Source organism: Apodemus sylvaticus, chromosome 8, assembly GCF_947179515.1.
Source record: "Apodemus sylvaticus chromosome 8, mApoSyl1.1, whole genome shotgun sequence".
NCBI classification, from domain to species: domain Eukaryota; kingdom Metazoa; phylum Chordata; class Mammalia; order Rodentia; family Muridae; genus Apodemus; species Apodemus sylvaticus.
Genome location: NC_067479.1, coordinates 40,052,244 through 40,075,988, shown reverse-complemented (window position 1 = coordinate 40,075,988; position 23,745 = coordinate 40,052,244). Strand labels below are relative to the sequence as shown.

At 38.0% G+C, this 23,745-nt stretch overlaps 1 protein-coding gene across 2 annotated transcripts in view; it reads right to left on the bottom strand.

Moving 5' to 3' along the window:
- Nucleotides 1–23,745, bottom strand: part of Diaph3 (diaphanous related formin 3) — a 495,795-nt gene that overhangs the window by 240,655 nt on the left and 231,395 nt on the right. For both annotated transcript variants that reach the window (XM_052190840.1, XM_052190842.1), the window contains 3 exons: nucleotides 15,229–15,324; nucleotides 9,450–9,544; nucleotides 5,301–5,402 (listed from right to left, as the gene is read on the bottom strand). In XM_052190840.1, coding sequence (XP_052046800.1) covers nucleotides 5,301–5,402; nucleotides 9,450–9,544; nucleotides 15,229–15,324 — 293 coding nt within the window. The remainder of the gene's footprint in view (nucleotides 1–5,300; nucleotides 5,403–9,449; nucleotides 9,545–15,228; nucleotides 15,325–23,745) is intronic.

The following is a 23,745-nucleotide window of genomic DNA, read 5'->3' as shown; positions in this document are numbered from 1 at the left end:
TTTTAGGTCTCTTTCCAAAATTCAGCTAATCTTCTGATCCTGTTGAATATTTACATAAATCATTTTCACACAGTTAAAGCCATGCCACTGTGAGCACAGTGATTTTACCTAATGGTTTATTGATCAAAGAAAACCTGCAAATATAAGAAACACACTCACACAACTAAGTCAGGTCACACTGCATGAACTCAGCCTTGAATGAGAGGCTGTAGTGGAGGTTGATGGGAGAAAGAAGGAATCTAAGGCACTATAGGCAAATGGTCCCTTTAGCACAACTTTCTAGGGACTATATTTTCATGTCTTAACCTATGAATAAAAAGGAAGCTGATAAGAAAGGACACCATTGCATCCACAGAAGAATCCAGTGTCTTCATGTTTAATGTTTAAAACTGTCCATAGAAAAGAAATGTTTGAAATTAAGGAAATCAATCAATACTCAGTGTTTTCTAAAACTATCATGAACAGCATGAGAAATTATTTTATTCATTAAAGACCAATTCAAACAGACACAAGATCAACTATATCTCAGAAACTTCTGAAATGTGGCCAGAACCATCATTTTTCACCAATGAAAACTTATTCAGTTATTTGATTTATTTTTCATATACTAAAATCTGCTAAAAAACAAAAAACTAGTCAAAGTATCAATATGTTCTGAGATATAAAAATAACTGTAAAGTCATAACACCAAATTTTAATTCCACATTTTAAAATAGCTACAAATTCCAGACATTAACTCCACATAAAAAGGACGGGCAATGCAGGTGACAGACAGGCACACTTCCCAGAATCCATGACTATCCATAGTAATTTACAAATATATGTTTACTATATATCAACTTCAACAATTTTAATTAATGTTTAGCAAGTTAAGAACTGGGTGTATAGTTCAATGACTCTGTGCATGCTTACAAAATATGAAGGGTCTGAGTTCAAGATCAAGCACCACCCAAACAATCACTCTCTAAAAAGCTTCTATATTACCTACTAACATATGTCCATACACAACCATGTGTAGACATCTCAAAAGTTGTTTTATCCATGTCCATTCTGAGCAGCAAATGAAGAATTAGTTTAGAAGAGGTGCATAAGATGTGAATTACTATAAAGATTAGTTGAGCAGCTAAATCCTTAGTACTGTAATGTATTAAGGTCTGATCTAAATTCAATTAAATTTTTTAATTGGAAAGACAGGTAGTAGTGGCATTAAAAAATTCTCCCAATGACAAGGGAGAATTATATAGAGAGATGAAAATCTGAATTATCAGGAAATTGGAGAATACTTAAGACATTAAATAGTACTGAATCTTCAGAGATGTAATATGTGATAGGACTCAGAAAGACAGTTCAACTATCAATAGACATTACCTTTGATGTTAACCATAAAACTGAGAGGAGATTACATACAGTATTTTTAATAGTCAATTTGTGTATCATACTCTAGAATGTTCAAACATGACATAAAAAATTCAATGTATTTTTGGTCCACACCTCACTGTCTGTTCACAACAATGGTACCCACATTTGGCTGTGCTCATGTTGCACATATAGGACAGCAAGAAGAAAGCAGACACCTTCGTGAATGTGCTCATCATCCCGTTTGTCTAATATTTAAGCAGAATGCATTTTCTCAAAAGTTTGTCATTCGTCTGAATCAGAATAATGAATTTACACACCTATTAATCTCACTAGCAAGTAACACAATTAGACCTTATCTTTTGTCAAAATGAATATGGGAATTCTGTGAAGTAGAAGGAAACTGAGCAAAAGCGGAGGGCATATAGGTCTCCAAAGCAAATGGTCAGCCAGCTAGAGCTACAAACAACATGGCAAAGACTGAAGGGGAGGAGTGAGGGGTGAGGAGACAGAACAGTGTGAGAATCATGGCAGTGCCTGTCTACGGAACCCAAGAGAAGAACCACAACTCGAAGCAGTCATCTACGCGCAAAGCAAATGAAAAAGGACGACCTGGCTCCACACAGGGCAGTCAGGAGGCAGAGCTAACAGGAGGGCACCCTGACTAACTAACTGCTTAGTTCGCACCTGAACTGATCATTCAAACAAAGAATAGTACATTAAACTTACATTAAAAGGCAAGATAAAGGTTAGAAATCTGACGTCTAGATAAGTTCAAGAAAAATTTTAAGTTTGTTATTGGAAATTATATCCAATTTCCTAAAAGTATGACATTATCATTAACATGAAATTAATAAACTCTACACTTTTCTCCTTAATAAGGCACCAAAGTTAAATTGAGTTTTGAATTCAGAAAGAAAAGAAAATGCCCATCATTCTATGATGCCTCACATGCTTTCATATATAGTCTTCATACTGTAATGGAGTCTGGAGCCTTAAGAAGGCTTTAAGGAGAGGTGGATGTAAAAAGGGGAGGTGTAACAAGGGTGGGAGTGTGAAGAGGGTGGCTGGGGGAGGGGAGCCAGACTGAAAAGAGGGAAAGAGAAAAGGAAAACCAATTCACATTTCATCAAAATCGGTACTTTGAGATGGTAATAGTAAACAATCAAGAAACTCAATAATGCAGTGAGGACCAGAGATGAATGTAGCAGGAATGGATCAGGCCATGCAACCTCAAAAGCGTCTTTGCTACTTACCTATAAGAGGAGCCTTGTCTGACATCAAAGGGAGGGGAGGCCCTAGGTCCTGTGGAAGCTTGATGCCCCAGCATAGGGAGATGCTAGCGGAGTGGGGGAGGGGATGGAGGAGCACCCTCATATAGGCAAAGGGCAGGGGGGAAAGGGAGAATGGGATGGGAGTTTGTGGAGAGGGTAACCTGAAAGGGCAATATCATTTGAGACGTAAATGAATAGAATGATTAATAAAAATAATTTTTAAAAAAAGTATCTCTTGCAGGAGGCCCTAATCTAGGACTGCCTGAGAGATCAAGGATTGCTGATGTAGACAATGCAAGCCTATCAGGAACTACTGTTTAGAAGAGATGATTTCTTCGGACCGATGGACCGACCGGTGGAGGATATTAAAGGCCTTACAGCAGCATTCAGATAAGCTTGCTGCTGTGTTTCTCACCTGTTCCCAGAGTCTGTGTCTTGATTCCCTGCCTCCTCACCTCCAACCCGAAAGGGCAGGCAGGGTTTGACAGTGAGTAGGCCAGGGCACAGGCAGCAGAGAGGCATCTGAAGGCTGCAGCACTGTCCACACTGGCAGAAGGATATACTTGCTAGGTCATCAGACTTCCCACAGAGCTTTGACCAAGTTTGCAATGTGCAAGTTCCTACTTGAGTGTTAGTCCCCACCACTCACTGTCATAGGAATTGTTATCCACGCGACAGGATCTAGGGTGGCTCTCAACCATCCTAACGATCTAAACCTTTCATAGAGTTCCACAGGATGTGGTTGGTGACTCCCAACCATGAAATTATTTTTAATGCTACTCTATTGACACTCTAAGTTTCCTACTGTTAAAAATTATCATGTAAATATCATTGTTTTGTGATGCTCTTAGGTGACCTCTGGCTGACAGAGGGCCGTTTGAGCCCCAAATGGGTCATAATCCACAGGCTGAGCATAGCTGGTATAAATCACATGGGACACAGACCTTAGAACTTTATCTATAGGGACAGATTCTAGTCTGACTTAACTGATATGGTAACCCACACACTAAAGATGAGAGGTATTATCCTATGATGCCAGGTCCTACGCTGAAGAAAGGAAAGTAAGAAACGCGCCTTCCCCTGTCCCTGTCTCCTCTCATTCACCCCTCTATGCTAGCTAGCTTCTTGAATGAGCATACAATGTGAGCATGAGCCACATTAGGCTACAGGGTGTGGTCTTAAACTGAATAAAAGGGAGAAGCAAGCAAGTCTTTCCCACTTCCTCTCATCCCACACTGCCCAGCATCGTGCTGGAGAACACAGGGAGAACTTAGCATCTGCTGCCCCATGCTTTCCTGTAATGGCACCCAACCATGGTGGTGGATACATATCCTATCTTCTATCTGTGATCCACAATGAACACGTGCTGTTGACAAGGGTTTGTCACGGCAAATGGGAAAGATATAAAAGTGTAAAATCCAATGGAAAGCTACAAAGCATCCAGTCTAAAAGGCTAAAAGTGTATAGAAGCTCACTGAGATGTAGAGTTTGCCTCTGATTACTTATGGTGTGTGTGTGTGTGTGTGTGTGTGTGTGTGTGTGTGTGTGTGTGTTTCATTTCTTATGTGATGTTTATTTGTAAGTTTTTCATAAATGTGTTTATAAAAATTAAAAATTGTTAAAGCTTAAGATTCTGAAAGAAAAAAAATCACACGGCAGTAAGAATGCAGAAATCCCTGTTTCATTCCCTAAGTTCTACATGTTAACAGAGTTTTATGGGTAGGGAAACTAAGTGTGTCACTGGAAAAAGACACACACACACAAAAAAAAATGTAATGGAAAGAGCCTACAATATGCCAAATATGTAGTACAGAGAGGCAAAAAAAAAAGTTAGCCAACTTGAATTGTAAACAATGTATCAAACAAATGTAACACCATTATGTCCCAGTGCTTTTAATATAACCTAAGATTCAGGCAACAACAATCCTTATTTTAAAATCCTTTGTGTAAGAGATCATTATGCAACAGGTTCTGCATTCCAGAAGAATCATGTTGGACTCAGTGACTGTGCAAGTTCATCTCCTTTTTTCATCTGGTTGGCCATTACTGCAGCAGGAGCAGAACATGGCTAGCCTCAGATCAAATGTGACACTGACTCAATCAAAATGGATGACTTTATAAAGTGCTCCAAAATCTAAATTTTCATGTTTTGGTTTAAGGTTATATAAAAATCATTTGATTATGATGTTATTTAATACATAAATCATGCTAAAATTTGTAAAAGGCTGGTCATGAAAGAAAACTGAGGAAACCCTAAATAATAGTTAAAAACTGGTGTTTATCATGACAATTACAGTCAATGTATACAGGATCACGTGACTGTGACTGATGTGAGGAATGGACTCTTGCAGTCCTCTAGGCCTCCTAGATTGGCATTACATCACAGATACACCATTCAGAAGGAGAATGCTCCTTGCTTTACAATTTCATAGGTTGTAGAAAATTGACAAACATACTTTCCAAGAGCCCTTTGGCTTTCATCTATTTCCCAATTTTCAGGACACTATTTTAAACCAAAACAAAGTCACAAATATCTTTAGGTTTAAAACACATGAAGATGGCAGCGGCATGCTCATATGAACAATAGCTTTGTTGAAACTCCCTGCTTGTTTTATCTTGTTTTGCCCAGTAAACGCTGCCTCAGAAGAGATGTAATAAGAAAGTACTCACCACAACAGCAAACTGCTCAGGCTCACATAAACTGTTATAGTCACTTCTAAACTGGGACAATGACTTCAACTGCTCTTCATCAGGAAGGTGCTTTATTAAGTTCTAAAAATTAAAAACAAGAACAGGAACCTTCACAATATGCCACTCTGAAAGTTTTGGAAAATTAATCAGTAAACTGTGGAAAGGAAACCAATGAAGAAATTAATCTTTTTTTTTTTTCTAGATAGCATCCCTTATCCTAAGCCCTAAGCAACAGGCTCAGCTTGGAAACAGTCAATTTTACTTTCCTCCATCCCAGAGTTATTATATATTCAAATCAAGCACTACTGAATATTTATTTGATTAGCTTATAATTTAGAAGGGAGAACTCAACCTATACCAAAGGAACAGCTTTCTCACCTGGATAAATACGATCCATTACATTTCAGCTTTAGGGAATTGAATGTCAGAAATCTCAGGCAAAGCCAAACATATTTCACTTTACTCAGGGGGATCAAAGAAATCATAAGTTGCTACCAAAGGCAAGGGAAGAATAGGAAAGAAGGAAGGGAATTTTAATGTAGTGCTTACAAGACTTAACCAGAAGGATCATGTTTTAATAATAAAGCTGAAGGTACCTACCAGTATGTTTTCTGATAGGGAGGACATGTGTAAAGGCAGTAGAAACAGGGAATGGGGATGCCAACAGATAGAACACACATGCCTGCATCTGCCATGGTCTAGAACCCATAGGCCCTTCAGCTGCTCAGGCCCTTCCACCATGCACAGCATGTACAACCCACACAAAACCAGTTAAAAAGGAGCTAGGTGCTTCCGATGGTATTTAAACAAATAAGAAATCCCACAGAGAAAACGTACACTAAGTCTTTGTATCAAATTATATTGGTGTATGGGGTTAGTATACTAACGTTAAGGGAAAAGAGAAGACAGTAGGTGGTCACAGTTGCAAATTATGTCACTAGACTCCATATAAACTCAAATTGAAGCATTTAACAACTGACTACAGAATGCTATGCATGTCTCTTGCCAGAAACAAAAATCTCCCAAGTGTTACTGGTATAAAATAGTATTAGAGGGTGCTAATAAAAGTGGTTAGATCAAAGAACATGCTATAGGCTCACTGTGTTCGTCTGCATAAAATCTTAGTTGACAGGCTAAAGACAGACAGACAACAACACAAGTGTGGCAATTTAAGAACACCCTCAGAAAAATGTAGTCACTTCTAATCCAAGAAATGTAGATGCAAATTATAAAGGTATATGATTTTGCCACATGAATACAAAGTTCTCTTATTGTAAACGCCTGAGACCAAAAGCCTGGTTATCACTTATATCTTTCTTCTTCTATTCAAGTTACATTTACATTGTTAAGTTCCTTATTAAAGGGGACACTCAGACTCTTGCATTTGATAATGCTTGTTTCTAACTATTTTTAGTTAAAGATACTTAGATTTTATCCTTTCATCAGAATTTTACAAATTTTGGCCTCAATATTGTAGTATTTTAATATGAACACCTCATGACTATAAGAGTACTGACTCAATCTTCCTCTGCTTTCAACTACTTACTAAGTTGCCCATGGACACTATATAGACCCAGACGTTTACCACCAGATCTCACACTACACTCCTGGAAAGACAAGGACTGTTACTCAATCATCCTCTCCTCAGTGTCAATGCCTTCAGACACCACCTTAGGAACTTTAGCTTCAAATACACAAAGATTATGCTCTGTCATTCCAATCTCTAGTTCTCAACAATGTCAACAACACCAAGCAAACCTTGCATTGTAATTATGCATGCAAATGTCATTATTGTTGGCAAAATATAAACTCCAAGAAGGTGAAGTCTCTGACAGACATGCACAAAGCCTTTCACACAGTGTATACAATAAAATGTAAGCAATGTTAATACACGAAAGGCATGGAAGAGTGGCTTAAAAACTCACACACTGCTGACCCAGTGCATATAAATGACAATGAAAAATTAGAAAATGTTAATTATTAGGAAGTCATGTCTTGCTTCTATACTCATAATAAGGGAATTTTTTAAACTAAATATTAGACTACAAATAATATGAAATTCTTGTTTTTTAATGAATATATGAAAGCCTAATATATATCCAAATTTTGCAAGATTTTTAAATCATACAGTGCTTTATATTATTTAAGCATGTTATTAAGAACAATGCCACCTAGATTCTAGATGTGCTAGTTTACTCACCAAGAATATAGACATATCTATATATAGATATATATTAGAGATATATTAGAGTGAGTATGCTTTATATATATGTAAAAGTGTGTGTGTGTGTGTGTGTGTGTGTGTGAGAGAGAGAGAGAGGGGGGGGAGAAGAAAGCAGAAAAGTAACAGGAAGATATGATTATGCAAAAGAAGAGAGAAGGGTCCACTGGCACCTGCTTAAGAAAGGACCCACGGTGAGAGAGGAAGGCAGTCTCATGATGCTAAAATTCTCACAGAAGTTCTATAGAAAGAATTCCAGATCTGACTAAAAAATGTTACTTCAGCTCAGGGAGAACCATGCTCAACTTCTAAGAGAGATCAATGTAAGTTAATAAATCTCTTATTATAAGCTTTGAACTTGAAGTAAGATGTTGTGACAGACAATGGAAACTGGTACATTGAGAAATTGAATGAAACTGAACTTGCAGTGGACATAAATTACAAAATAAAATGATCGTTTTCCCTTTCTCTAAACAGAAAACTATACATAGTTATCAAAAAAGATCCATGTAATCAAACTAAAAGCTAATCTGTAAATATTTTAAAAAATCATTACAAGAAATACAAATGTGTAGTATGTAAAATATTTTTCTTTAAGAACCCAGATATATGATCCCAATAACAAGCCATGTACACAGTCAAGAGCAAGTAAGAAGATCCAGTTAAACACAATAGTAACAAATGCTACAGGGGAAAACTAGTGCAAGGTGTTGATGTGGGTAGTGTCTGAGACTGGCAGACTCCGTGAAGAAAGAAGAATGCATTCTACCACATGACAATCAGGAAGCAGCAGATATCAGTAATTGAAGGATAAAACCTTCTAATGGAGTTTAATCATTGTTCACAATAGTAAACAATCTTTACTGTCCTGCTGCCCTATTCACTTAAGCGGTCCAGCAAGGCCTCAGAGTGCATTCCCCTGCCTCAGGCTCCACAACTCAAAGACCACAGGCAAAGGAAGCTACACTTGGTTTGTTGGGTTTGTGTGATTATTCATAGTAATTATTAATATTTATGCTTTACATATAAATATACATTATTACTGTGATTACTAATAGTAGTAATAGTACTACTAGTAGTAGTATTTTAAGACTTGCACTTAAAGAAGACTTATCAGAACAAAGTGATAATCTGAAGAATTTCTCTCATCACATACTGTATTTAGATCGCTCAACTTCACATCTGTCCAGGTTTACTCGTTAGATGTCTTAAATGCAGTTTACTAACTGTGGTTCAGCACCACCATCCACTAGACACACTAAGGTTACGGGAGATGCTGGAGGCTAGGGGAACATCCTCTCAGAGGCAAATGGGCAGGGGGATGGGTGAGGAACTCTGTGAGGGGGAACCAGGAAGCAGGGACACATTTAAAATATAAATCAATAAAATAATTAATTAGAAAGGAGATATATTTTTCAGAATCAGCCATCAGAATGAATGTGAGGACCTGCCAGAAAAACTCTGGGTCCTCTCAAGGCACAGTGCTGCCGGGAAGGACAGCAGGAAACAAAGCGCCTTCCCTCATTTTCACTAAGTAATGACTCCATTCTATAAGCCAAAGGAAGCACATTTGACAAAGGATATAAAAAAAACATAAATTAACATAGCACTAGTCTTAACTGTAACAAAAACAACATGTGTGTAAAATGAACCAATCTGCCTTCAGAAACAGTCATTTAAAATAATTGAAATGCAATCATTTTGATAGCATTATATTTTGTTTGCAGTTAAGAGAAGAGGCAGAGTTTTATCTCCTGGCAATGCAGAAGTTAGGCTCAAACTAATTATGCAGCAATGATTTTCCAGTTCAATGATTTGGGCTAAGAATTTTGCTTCACTTACAGATTACTATTTAATGAGAAGTTTGCTATGAAATATTGGAATTTAAACTGTGACTGCTTGTTTACCTGAATCATGGACTCTGACAACTGTGTTTCATCCACTTCCAATATCATCGTCCTGATTTTCTCATATGGCACCCGGAAGGAGCTCAGGAAGATTGCTGGAGGGGTGGGAAAGGAACACAATATATAAAGTCATAAAGAGATCAGAGAAGTAATTCTATCTACTTAAAATCAGAGTATTACATATTCTATAAAATTGCTGTGGAACATAGTTCATTAATACATTACACATGCATGCACACACACAAGCACATACGCACATACACACACACATATGCGCACGGGCGTGCACACATGCACATACATACGTTGAATTTTCAAGTGATTTAAAACAACTAAATTAAGTTTGATAAGCTACTAAAACCATCATGTTGTAATAAAAATGATTAAATCAAAGTATTTGTATTTAATATTTGTATACACACACATATCATTGTCTGTCATAGTATTTTCCAGCACTACTAATTAGTTGAAAGAAAAAGTCTTAGGAGAACAGCAAGGCCATTAGTGCATTAACTTTACAAGTACTAGTAACAATACACTATTCACAAATACTGTATAACATATGTTAAAGAACTAGATTTGCATTTGAGTAACTCTTAAACATTAAAAATTTATTTTAGAAAATAAAATTATACGATGAATTTACTGCATGGGAAAAGGGATGATAATATATTACTGGGCATTTCAATGTTACTTAGGGTTTCCTTTATATTTATCAGCAGATATATGGTGATGTAATGTAATAATTTTCACAGAGAGATTTTAATATCTATAATATGCTATTATGTGCTGTGCTTTAGGTATAATGAATTTGCCAGTGCGCCCCAGTATTCTACTGCTATGTTGTCACATTTAAGGTTAATGTCATTCCTTAGCAGGTCATGGCAGTTCATGCCTTTGCTCTTAGCTCTCAGGAGCAGAGGAAGAACAATGACAAGTTTGAGGCCAGCTGGAGCTCGCCAGTCCTTTGGATGAGCACCCTCATGACTTGATCCCAATCACTCGCTATTTTAAAGGTTTTGATGAGCAGACTTTGGGCTGGAAACAAATGTACAGAAACAAAGTATGACTCACAGAAATCTAAAACCATATACTGTGCCTGTTTTTAACCCTTTCTCCAACTTGAAAAAAAGGGAGATATTCTGTATTCTCACTACCAGCGTTAATTGCATATTTTTGACTCCAAAAAGGCACATGTTGTGGATGCTTATTATCAATATTCTAAAAGAAGAACAAAATAATCAAAAATAACCAGCTACTTTTCGAATTAAAAAGGATAAAGGCACCAATGTTATCTATCAAGCAAAAAATAAGAAAGCCATATGCTCATAGTAGGATGCTAATAGTTGTGCGGACAAGAACACAATGCAGCTGTCAGCAAATACTGCTGGTTGGTCACGTGGTTAAGTTTTAGTTCAATTTGTGTATCAGAGAAATTGATTGATTTTTTTCCTTTAACCTTCTTACCTTTCAGTTAATTATTGATTATATAGACTATGTTTCTCCAATACATTTTATTTCTCAGAAGGTATTGATACTTCCAAGGCTTCTCCTTAATCTCACTGAGTTGTAAGGCTAGATAGGTTTTAACTGTTTACAGTCTAAATTTCTTGCTTCTAAAATGCAACTAGTAGACGAGTAACTGAAAATGAATATGGCCATCATCAAGTGATAAACGACACATCAAGTAAGCTCATCTCTGGATGCAGAAGACTCTCCTGAGGACTAGGGCGTGGATGACGGAAAAGGACTCAAGTCTATTCACATGAAAGAAGAATGAAGGATCAATGAGTTTAAGCTTGGCAGCGGGAAGGATGGGGTAGGAGGAGAGGCTTTAATATTCAGAGTTTTACTTAATTCTCAACTACAAAAGTAACTAGAAAACTGAAAAGCCAAAAAGGAAAGGCAAGAAATTTATAGAAAAAAAGCACTTAAAAGGAAAGAAAAGTGACAGGAATCTTCAAAAGCAAATAAATTGAGATATAAATTGTTAAAACCTACCTAAACTATAAATAACTCAGTGAGATTAAGGGGAAACCTTGGCATTACCAATACCTTCTGAGAAACAAATACTATTGAAGAAACAGTCTACAGAATTGATAATTAACAGAAAAATTTAGACTGTTAAAGGGAAAAAAGATCAAAGAATTACTCTTAACATAACTTGAGAATTCAGAAAGAAAGCTAGTTTTATGTTTCAGGCATTAAGAGAAAGAAACAGTTCTGAATTATCAAAAATTATCTAAAATGTTAGTTTTCATCTAGGAAGCATTTTAAAAGTTTCTAAAGGGAAGGGAAAGAAATATGACAGGAAGAAAACAAAAGTGTGAATCAATTATAAGAAATTTAAAAATATGGGGTATTGAGACAAAAACAAAATTATACTAAATAGAAAGATGATCTAAAGTAAAGCTATTTATAAATATGTTAACCTTTGCATTAATTTATGAATTACAGGGAATTTTTCCTTTACACCCTGTCGTGGTTTGAATAGGCTTGGTCCAGAGAGTAGCACTGTGGGCCTTGGTGGAGTGAGTGTGGCCTTGTTGAAGGAGGTGTGTCACGGTAGGGGTGGCAGTTGAGACCTTCGTCCTGGCATCCTGGAAGACAGTCTTCTCTTGGATGCCTTCCCATCAAGATGTGGAACCCTCAGCTCCTTTCCCAGCACCATGCCTGCCTGGAAACTACCATGCTTCCCTCCTTGATGACCCTCTGAACCTCCTAGGTAAGCTAGTCCTAATTAAACTGCCCTTAAATAGAGTTGCTTTGGTCATAGTATCTCTTCACAGCAATGGAAACCCTGGGACACGGCTCTAACTCCTACTTTAAAAGTGTCTGGGGAAAAAAAATTACAAATCTTTTAAAACTCTTGATTCTTCTCTTCATTCTGGAATTCTATTCCTGAAGCTAGGTCCCTAGTCATTGCTAAAACCATCATAAACTCAACATATGGAGATTAAGTCACCTTTGAACAAGTTAGGTAACTAAATGGGAGCTTGTAGATCTTTCCTCCAAGTTGGATCACATGTGTCGAGGATTAAAACTCAAGTTGCACAGACTTATCACTTTGCTCTTGGGTAATATTTAGACGGGAACTTCTACAAGTCAGTGTCAATATTCTATGGCCAAATCTGCTCTTCCTCCAAGCTGTTTTACTCAAAGCTAGCAGTCACTGTTTTTTTCAACTCTGTTTTATAAACAGAAAACAACTCTGACCATAGCTAACCATTTAGTGGCAATTAGAGAATGCATATTTTTTTTTACCATTCTCAACTGTTTGAATGGGTACATAATTCCTTGTGATAAATAATCCCTAAGTATTGCATTTTATTTATTTTTATTTGTTTTATTAGATATTTGCTTTATTTACATTTCAAATGTTGTCTCCTTTCCTGGTTTCCCCTCCAAAAACCCCTATCCTATACCCTCTCCCCTTGCACACCCATGCACCCATTCTTGCCTCCTTGTCCTAGCACTCCTCTATACTGGGGTATCGAGCCCTCTCAGGACCAAGGGCCTCTCCGATCTTTGATGTCCAATAAGGCCATTCTCTGCCACATATGCAGTTGGAGTCATGAGTCCCTCCATGTATACTCATTGGTTGGTAGTTTAGTCTCTGGAATCTCTGGGGGTACTGGTTGGTTTATATTGTTGTTCCTCCTATGGGGCTGACAGCTCCTTCAGCTCCTTGGGTCCTTTCTCTAACTCCTCCATTGGGGACCTTGTGCTCAGTCCAATGGATGGCTGAAAGCATCCACCTCTGTATTTGACAGGTATTGGCAGGGTCTCTAAGGAGAGAATGCTAAAGCACTGTAGTGCTTAAATCCGAAAGTGTGGGTATAATCTGAAAGGGTAACAGTAATCATATGAGGTATTATGCCCAAATATGTTGTGTGTAGATCCTGGATCTTTTGGTTGAATATTTTCTAAAACATGTTTCTCAATTAAAGGACTTAGAATAATACATTCTACCTAAAAGAAATCACCAGGAACAGGATCCCGGTCGATATGTTATGCACATATGTACACACACACACACACCACCTACTGACCATCTATTGTTCAGAACAACCTATTTCAACTTTTTTATCTAACACCCACCAGGTTTCCTGCCTATGTCAACGCTGGTAGTTATCTGGTAGGTTGTGTTAAAAGTGAAGTAACAAACATGGACCTTGTCCAGAAAGAAGTCAGAAATGACTGCCATAGGAGGATGACTACAGCTGAGCATATGACACTTTAGTGCATGTTTTGTAATTTACAATAAGTAAACAACCCTGTCCAAGAAGTCCATTATGCAATTTTGAAAAGAATACTTAGAGGAAACTATCATAGCTATCCATTCAGAAGATACTACATTCAAAGACTTCCTTTGGAAACCATAAAAAAGTTGCTTTAAGTCAACAATAACAATTTCAATGCAGGATACCTACTGTTTTCAAAACATGATTACTTTTGTGAAGTCACAAAGTATAACTTCAATAAAACCCAATTAATATAGCAGTGTTACAGTCTGAGACAGTGTTTCTTCAGTGAGGAAATCCTCGTATACAAATTATATACATACATACATACATACATATATATATAAAATCCCAAACTTCAGTAAGGTAATATGCATGCATAAAAATATAACTTCCAACTAGGGGAAAAAATCCACATCCCACACCAGAGGACTGTATAATCTAATCATCTTATTAAAAGGATAGACAACTCTGAAAGAGACTAAACCACCAATTAAATGCTTAAACCCAGAAGTGATATCATATACAGTTACATATTCAATGGCCCAAACAAGTCATTAGATGATACCAATATAAAATAGGCAGAGATATCCAATCAACCTATGCTCAGGAACAGCAGAGTGAGCACCAGCCAGTAGCACTGTTCCCATAACCCATAAAAACCTAGCCTGGCTTAAATTTTATAAGGGGTTACTCACTGCCATGCTAAGTATGGAGAGTCATTTCTGACCCATTACGAGGGCTGACAAGTCTCCCTTTTGTTTACATTACTTTCATATAACAATCTGTAATCAATGGCATATAACATTATCCTCTGGCTAGATGAAGCCATGCTAACACGCTTTGTTCTTCTAGATTCTTCACTTTACAATTCTCTTGCATTACCCAAAAGTAATATACACAGGTCAGACTATCTCATCTCATAGGAAAACTCATATTGATGCATTTAAGAAGCAGGAAGAAATGAATCAGGAACAAATTATTTCCTTCTCTCATAATAATTCAGCCAGGAAGACAATTTAGCACTATGTATTTAGCTCCTGTAACAGTAATTAAATCTAAAATATTTCCTTCAGAGCTTTTGAAGAAATGATTTTTAGCTGCTCAGGTGGAATAATGGAATTCATCTTATTTCTCATCCTTATTTCCATTAGTATTCTAACTCCTGTCCGGAATGATCAAGTGTCACAAATAATAGTTATTAAGGAGAATAAAAGAATAGAGTCCAAAGTCCAAAGTATGATGTGCTCACCTGAGTTCCGTGCCTTTTAATACAGAAAAAAAGAACTTTAAAGAGTACTTCCTTTGGCACTTGTAGGAAGCAGATTTTCACCTTTAATATTTTCTTATATCCTACTACATATTAATCTTTTCAAGATTCTAATCTCATAATTTGTATGAAGGAGACGTATTTGAATTTGCTATTAAGGCTAAGAAATTAAAATGATGGAAAACAAGCCACAAAATGAGCAGGTTTTAAGGAATGATCCTCAGTACACTGATACCTCAAAATCATATTCATACGTGATACTTACAAAGGTTCTGAGCAATTTTAGGATCTAGAAATTTAAGTTCCTTCATTCTCTTCTTAATAACTTTCTTCTCATCAAAGTCATTTGTATTCCTTTTCTCTGTAAGACAAAGGAGGGGTTTATGTTAGAATTAGTATGACCTTCAATGGCAAAATGGCAGGAAAGAACTTTTTCCATGGAAGAAGTTAAAATGTCTATATTCTATATCACAAAGTAATAAAAGTAAAAGAGAATCAGCTAAGACCGAGGACGTACACTGCTTCAGGGATGTGCCGGTGGCTCTTAGGCTAAGCCTTAGATAGAAATTGCTGGTAAATGTGGTGAGTGACAGCACAAAGTATGAGAGTGTATATAGTTAGTAGGGTCACTTACATGGAAAGGAAACACAGTTATAGCAGCTTAATTTAGATGTGGATTAGAAGTGAGTCCAAGGACAGACAGTGGTGAATCAAGCCTTTAAGCCCAGCACTCAGGAGGTAGAGGCAGGTGGGTGTCTGTCAGTTCTAGGCCAGTCTGGTGTATAGAGTGAGTTCATGACTCCAAGAGCTGCACAAGAAAACCCTGTAAAAGACATCATTTTTAACAAACGGTGTTGGATCAACTGGAGATGATTTGCATGCAGAAAAATGCAAATCAACCCATTCTTATCTCTTTATACAAAGTTCAAGTCCAAGTGGATCAAGGATCTACACATAAAACCAGACACACTGAAGCTTATAGAGGAGAAAGTGGGGACAAATCTTGAATACATGGGCATAGGAGAAAAGTTCCTGAGCAGAACACCAATAGCTTATGCTCTAAGAACAATAATCAACAAATGGGACCTCATAAAACTGCAAACCACCTCTAAGGCAAAGGACACGGTCAATAGGACAAAACAGCAACCAACAAATTGGGAAAAGATCTTTACTAACCCTACATCCAATAGAGGGCTAATATCCAATGTACACAATGAACTCAAGAAGTTAGTCTCCAAAGAATCAAATAACCCTATAAAGAAGTGGGGTATAGAGCTAAACAGGGAATTCTCAACTGAGGAAACTCAAATGGCCCTAAAGCCCCTAAAGAAATGTTCAGCATCCTTAGATATCAGGGAAATTGAAATCAAAACAATACTGAGATTCCAACTTACACCAGTCAGAATAGCTAAGATGAAAAACTCAAGGGACAGCAGATGCTGGAGAGGATGTGGAGAAAAAGGAACACTTCTCCATTGTTGGTGGGATTGCAGGCTGGTAAAACCACTCTGGAAATCAGTTTGGCGATTCCTCAGAAAATTAGACAGTACTACCTGTGGAACCAGCTATACCATTCCTGGGCATATACCTAGAAGATGTTCCTACATATAATAAGAATACATGCTCCACTGTGTTCATTGCTGCCTTATTTATAATAGCCAGAAGCTGGAAAGAACCCAGATGTCCCTCAACAGAGGAATGGATACAGAAACCGTGGTATATATACACAATGGAGTACTATTCAGCTATTAAAAACAATACATTTATGAAATTCTTAGGCAAATGGATAGAACAAGAAAGTGTCATCCTGAGCGAGGCAACCCAATCACATAAGAACACACATGGTATGCCCTCACTAATAAGCGGATATTAGCTCAAAAGCTCAAAAATAATCAAAGTTACAATTCACCCAGCACAGGAAGCTCAAGAAGGAGAACTTAAGTAAGGGTGCTTTGGTTCCTCTTAGAAAGGGAACAAAATACTCACAGGAGAAATAAGGGAGACAATGTGTGGAGGAGAGACTCAAGTAAAGGCCATCCAGAGACTGCCCTATCTGGAGATTCACCCTATAAAGTCAACAAACCCTACACTACTAAGGACGAAAAGAAGTGTATACCAAAAGGAGCATGCAATGGTTGTCTCCAGAGGGACCCTGCCAGAGCCTTACAGATACAGAGGCAGATGCTAGCAACCAACTATTGGACTGGGCATGGGGTCCCCAACGGAGGAGCTGGAGGGTGGTCCAGAAGAGATGAAGGGGTTACAGCCCCATGGGAAGAACAATGATTTCGGCCACCCAGACGCCCCAAGACTCCCAGAGACTGAACCTTCAACCAAGGGGTACACATGGTTCCAGCCAAAAATGTGGCAGAGGAATGCCTTGTTGGGCATCAGTGGGAGGAATGGTTCTTGGTCTGGTAAAGGTTCAACAGAGGTCCAAACAAAGGGAAGCCGAGGGGAGGAGGTGGAAGTGTGTCGGGTGGAGGGGCATATACATGGAGGCAGGGGGAGGGAGGAGGAGTTGAGGGTCTTTGGGGAGGGGGAAAATTGGGAAAGGCTTTACCATGGCAATGTAAATGATGATGATATTCAATGAAAAAGAAAGACAAGATAAGGCAAGGTACACATAGCTACTTTATGTCTGAATTAGCACGTCCATTTAGAAGTAAAAATGTAATTTGGTAATTATTCAGTTAATACACTATTCTTCATAAGCAACACGTTGTTTTGTTGTAAACTGTATTCATCCTAAGGGAATACAAATTATACTGCCACATACAGCATAAACACGGTGCTGATTTTATTATATGTTTACTTTCTGTTTGTGTTGTAATAGGGAATACTAAGCACCAATTTCAAAGACTAGGCTAGATAATATACATGCAATACTAGACTAAGCAGGTATCCCCAGTATCAAACAATTTATGGTCCAATACAAGTGACTGCAAAATAAATGACAGTCAACATACACTGATAAATTCATTAATTTCTTGATATGGACCACAGGGGAAAGGAAGACTAAACTAAGGCATGCAAGTCAAATATGTCCTTCCTGAGATAATGGGGAAAGTAATTCAATGCTTGAAAGAGAAAAGCCAGGTTGCGGGAGGGGGGCAGAGAAAAAGAAGAGAAAATAGAAGAAATGATTCCAGAGTGTAAAAGACAAAGAAGAAAGATCACATGAGCACAGGGTATATGGTAAATTAAATAACACCAAAATCAAATGAAGGAACTAATTATCCAAGATCTTTAAAACCAATCTAAGATGTTTGAGCTTTATTCACAGAGTACTGAGGAGTGACTGAAGAATTCACCATCATATAGAGACAGAGACCAAGATATTGTCTGCCAGCACATGACTAGTACCAAAAACAAAGCCTGGGTCCCCACTCTGGTGTCTTTCCTGTGTATAAATGTAGGAATTCAGAGAGTACAAAGAGAAATACTATTACTTGCTGTCAAGTGAGATATCGATTTGAAGTAGGTCAGCTTTGAACATTTTCAGTCTAAGCAGTGTTTCCTCCTCCATATGGTCATGAGTCTAATAGACAACTGGACATGAAAACATGGAGAGGAGAAACCTAGAAAGGAGATGCAGTATCATTCCCAGTAGTGATTTCATTGGAGTGGGTTTTCTAGATGCTAAAATGAACACAAAATTCAAAATTCACCTTCCCAGCACATACCACCCTGCCATCTTATACTGGAGAAAATTTACTAACAAGGGCGTAACCCTTTAATTAATTTTACAAATTACAACCATCTACCATTTTAGAGACAACCTGTGTTTTATTTTGTCATGTCTAAGAGAAAGGACAGGCTCTATCCAGATTGTAGGTTTGTTTCTCATCAGGGACCTCTGGAATGCTGAGGCATTTCCCAGTGTATTCTGAAGAAAGAACCGGAGGAAGGGAGCCTAAGCTTTAGGTAGCATCTGGTGGAAACTGTGAGGGAGGGCACTGGCAGCCTTCGGTCACCTGTCACCTCGGAAGAGTGACCTCATCTTCACAGTGGCGCAAGCATGTGTCTCTGACTTCAACTCACAGCGTCTTCTTTTGGAGTACACTAAGTACCATAGTAAAAAATAAAGTTTACTGCCAACCTTGACAACTTCAGTTTACTCTCAGAGACTACACAAGTATTAATTAATTGTCTCTGGCTTAGAAGAAAGTGATGTTAGACCCTTAATGTATCACTGTGCTCAGAGCACAACAAATGTACAGTTTTCCTCATCTTCACAGCTACAGAGCCACAGGATGTGATGTACACTGAGGATAGAGACAAAGGATTGAAAAGGTTTTCATGGGAAACCATGGAAATAAAATGCTTAAGGTTGAAATAGTTCATGTTAATATGATACAGAGAAGTCTATTTAACCAAAGAGATAACATACAGATAATAATGATAATAATAATAATGATAATAATAATAATATCCAGCATATTTAGAACTGAAAAGATTTCTTTTTCTTTCAAAATCAGCCAGACAGCTGTGTACTTCTAATCAGTGGCAAAGCAGGAAAACGATTAACTTAAGTGTCATAATACAGCAGTTAGTGTGGTTCAAGTCCCCAGAGCAGGAAGAGGAACCTAAACCTTGTAATAGGTGAGGCAGTTAGCCCACTGATACTGTGTGGTCAGAAGGCATTAGAGGAAGGTTCTAAGCCCTGGTCCTCCTGTGAAGATTGCTCAGAGTGCCAAACGGCGCCCTTTCCCATATTCCCCTGGCCCTGTGACTCTCCACGTAAACTATTCCATTCCCACCCAAGCCTGCCATAGTGCCCTTCACCACAATGTCCTTAAAGAGCCTGGCAGAGGCTGGTTACACTCTCCTGACTCTAAGGAATTCTCCAGGAAATAGCTACTTTTCTGTCTATCACTTAGCTTCTGTTATTTCGTTATCAGAATGGAAGAAAGACTAGCACAAGAATGAGTCATTACAGAAGAACACAGACAAAGGAGGCTGGTCATTTAGTGGGAATAAAGACTTTACAAAACACCATTGGCATTACCATGTAGCTAATGCCTCTGAAACATTCACATTGAGGTCCCTAAAGTACAGAAGGCTTGCAATGGTGACACAGTTTTGCATCTCGGCCTCCTCATGCGTCTGCCCTGATGCTATAGGTGAGGGCATGGACCAGAAGTGGAGTGACAAGTGGTGACTGCTTTCCTGTATCACCCCTGGCACAGAGACATACTGAACACATCAGAGTACACAGCACAGTGAAGGCCCCAGCAATACAGCAAGCAAATACACACTGCAGACACCAGAACACATCCTGGGTGCAGCAACACACCACATACACCAGAACACACATCCTGGGTGCAGCAACACATCACACACTCCAGAACACACATCCTGGGTATAGCATGGCATCTTCAGCCATACAAAAACAGTCACTGTATAACTGAATTTTTCTTTGCTGGATAACATGGAACTCTGAGACATAGGGACAGATCAAGACCATCTATACTTGTGAGCTAGCCATTCTATCATTATAAGTCTATGTTTAATCTTACTTCGTAGACATGTAGAGTAACACACCATTTTTTCCATGAGAAGATTAATACTGTTCAAAAGCGCCCGCGATGGCTAACACAGCATATGCTGCATTTTATACAGGCTTTATGTCAGAATTAAGTCAAAGATGACAAAACTTTCTCTGCCACCAAGAGCCATGAACTGAAAAAGTCTTTTTAAATTATGTCTTCACGTTATTCTTTTTACATGTTCAAAGTTTCAAAAATAGCAGCAAAATTATATGAAGAATCTCCTTTCAAAATCTTTTCTTTCACACTAAATTTTCCATTAAAAATTATTGTTCCATGGTACATGATTGTACATCTTACTCCGGCCCATTTTCCATTATGTTCTAATCAGATTGATTTAAAATGTGACCTTTGAAGAATTAGATTCCATATAAATTTTATCATAGATTGCATATAAATTTTATTATACATTACTTCACTATTGAAAAAATAGAATATGCAGGTCAAAATGTGTTGATAGTTAGGAAAAGCAGAATAACATTCTCTTATCACATGAAATATGTAATTATGTTCTATTTCTATAATTTTTTCTTTTTTATTGGATATTTTATTTATTTACATTTCAAATGTTATCCCCTTTCCCAATTTCTGCCCCAAAACCCGACTATCCCATCCCCCCTCTGCCGGCTTCTATGAGGATGTGCCAACACACACACACCCACTCCTGCCTCACTGCCCTCAAATTCCCCTAATGATTCTTTCCCAATAAATGTATATTACACGATTTTAAAACCTCAAACATTGAAAATGTACCTAGTGTTTATTTAACATGAATCTTAAAAATTTTTGCATGCTAATGTTTACAAAAATTGGCGTTTTTAATAACTTAATTTCTGAAAACAATGAGCGGACTCCAAATCATAGAAAACATAGAACTGTACCAGATGAAAACGCAACTCGATAACACTATGCTATGACAGCAAATTCAACCCAACAACAGAAAATAAGAGTAAACAATATACCTAGGATATAAGGCACGTACAGTCTTAACGGGATTCAAAGTAGAGGGGGGAAAGGAGGGAAGGATTTTCCAATGAATGGCTTACATCACACTAAGATCTGTCTGATTATAGATACCCTAAGAGGCTAATAAAGAATGGAAAGACATGAATTTAGGAAGCACAACGGTCAAAGAACATGGAATGCCAGCTATTCTAGCAATGAGGGACCCTGGCTGCAGAGGTTATTTACAGGTGGTCAAACACAGAGTTTGACTGTGACCAGATGTGAGATCAGCTGGTGCCACCACCCTACTGGCCTAGGAAGGGTTGAGACAAATCTGCAGCACAAACTGATCTGCAGCCAGCACACCAGATAAGGAAAACTACAAGTCCTTGCTGTATTACTTTGTGCAGTACCCTCTGTCTTCACACACTCCAGGCAGCATACTCAGGAAGGCAGGCGACTGCAACTGACGGAGGCAAGGGGAATACACCATCTTCAGGATACAATGAGCTAAATTATGAGCTTTGGAAAACAATTACAGTTCAGGATGGAAAGGAACTTCTCTCCTGTTAAAGAAGGAGATCTCTAGGGCCCAGTCCCTGTGATATAGTACAGAGAAAATGATTGACAATTTTAAGAATTAGGACTTTAAGAAAAAAAAAAGCAAACAGCTGACAGAGGGGCTCACACTATTGATGGTTGTAATAATTATAACATGCTTTCATATTTAAGATCTGGAAAACTCAAGCATAAAAGATAAAATTTGCAGGTGAAAGTGAAAAGGCTTATAATGAGAAACAACTGTGCATGTGTACATGCATGCATGTGCACACAGACACACACACACACACACAAACACACCATACATACCACACATGTTATTTTTGTAAGACAACCTTGGCAAACAATGAAATACTTTGGTCCTAAGAACTCTAATTGTATAAACTGCTTTAGTCATATCTGATCTGTCAAACCTAATTTTAGTATTTGTAGACACATCAACAAAATGCTATGCAACTAACCACAAAACATTCAGAGCAAAATATATAGGCTCTATCTCTGTTCGAATATTAATGTCTGTCTGCCACAACCACTTTTTCTGGCAAAAGGAGTTTAAGACAACTCAGAGCTATAAAGGAGACACCATTCTGGAAGAGTGCTGAAGCACTAAATGAAAGTTTATGCAAAAGATTATTTTATCTATGGCAATCACCAAAAGCATAGCAAATACATGTACATTTCTCATTACATGATATTCTACTTCAGTAGTCAATGTTAAAAAACAAAATCCCTCGAAGGGCTTTACTCTATAATAAAGGTCGTGGAAAAATAAGGAAAAGAATTCATTACTCAATAAACCTTGAAAACAGCCACCGTATGTTTTAAAACCACTCTAACATGTCTATGACGTGCTATGAAGGCATAGAGAAGCACCTTGGTCCAAACAATGTCACCAGTATCTCATTCTCATGCTCGCTCCTCTGTCTCAATGTGTCTTTCTGCCTCTCTTCTCTCTTCTCCTCCCCCTCAATCCACCTCTCTCCACCTCCCACACTGTTGTTGTAATTTTGGTTAGGATGTGTTTCATTTGTTAAATAAGATCTCACTACAATCCTCCTACATCAGTATCCAGAGTACTGAGATTACAGGTGTCCACCAGAATGCCAGGTTTATTTCCCCTATTTGCTTGTTCCTGCAAGAAATACATCAAAGAATATATTTTAACTATTCTCAAAAGCCAACTTCAACCACAGAAATGAACAACTTTATTCATCTGAGAATTATTACACCCACAACTTAAAATGAACCAATAACTGTATGTGCCCTTTGTATAAATAGCCTTTCATAATCAAGAAATTTTAAAAAAGTGCTTCCCAAATTTACATTAAATAACTTTAAACATAAAAGCCCGGAGGGCCAGGAGAATTAATAGAAATATGCAGCTGCCGGGGGTGGGAAGTGGTGGGGGGGGGCTCTAGGAAGTCTCAGAGACGTGGGACAGAGAAGGCTCGCAAGACTCAAGGTGGGTGATCTTAGCCAAAATGCCCAACAGTGGCGAGATAGGCCCTGAAGAGACCACTTCCACTACTTAGACAGAGACCCCAGTGGAGGGATGGGGACACCAATCTGCCTTCAAAATTTCAACCCAAAATTGTTCCTGTCTAAAAGAAATGCAGGGAAAAAATGAAGCTGAGACTGAATGACGGGCTTACAAGTGACCATCACAAGTTGGGATCCATCATCCCTGAGTGTCCATAAAACTTTTGCACTAGTGCATATGCTGG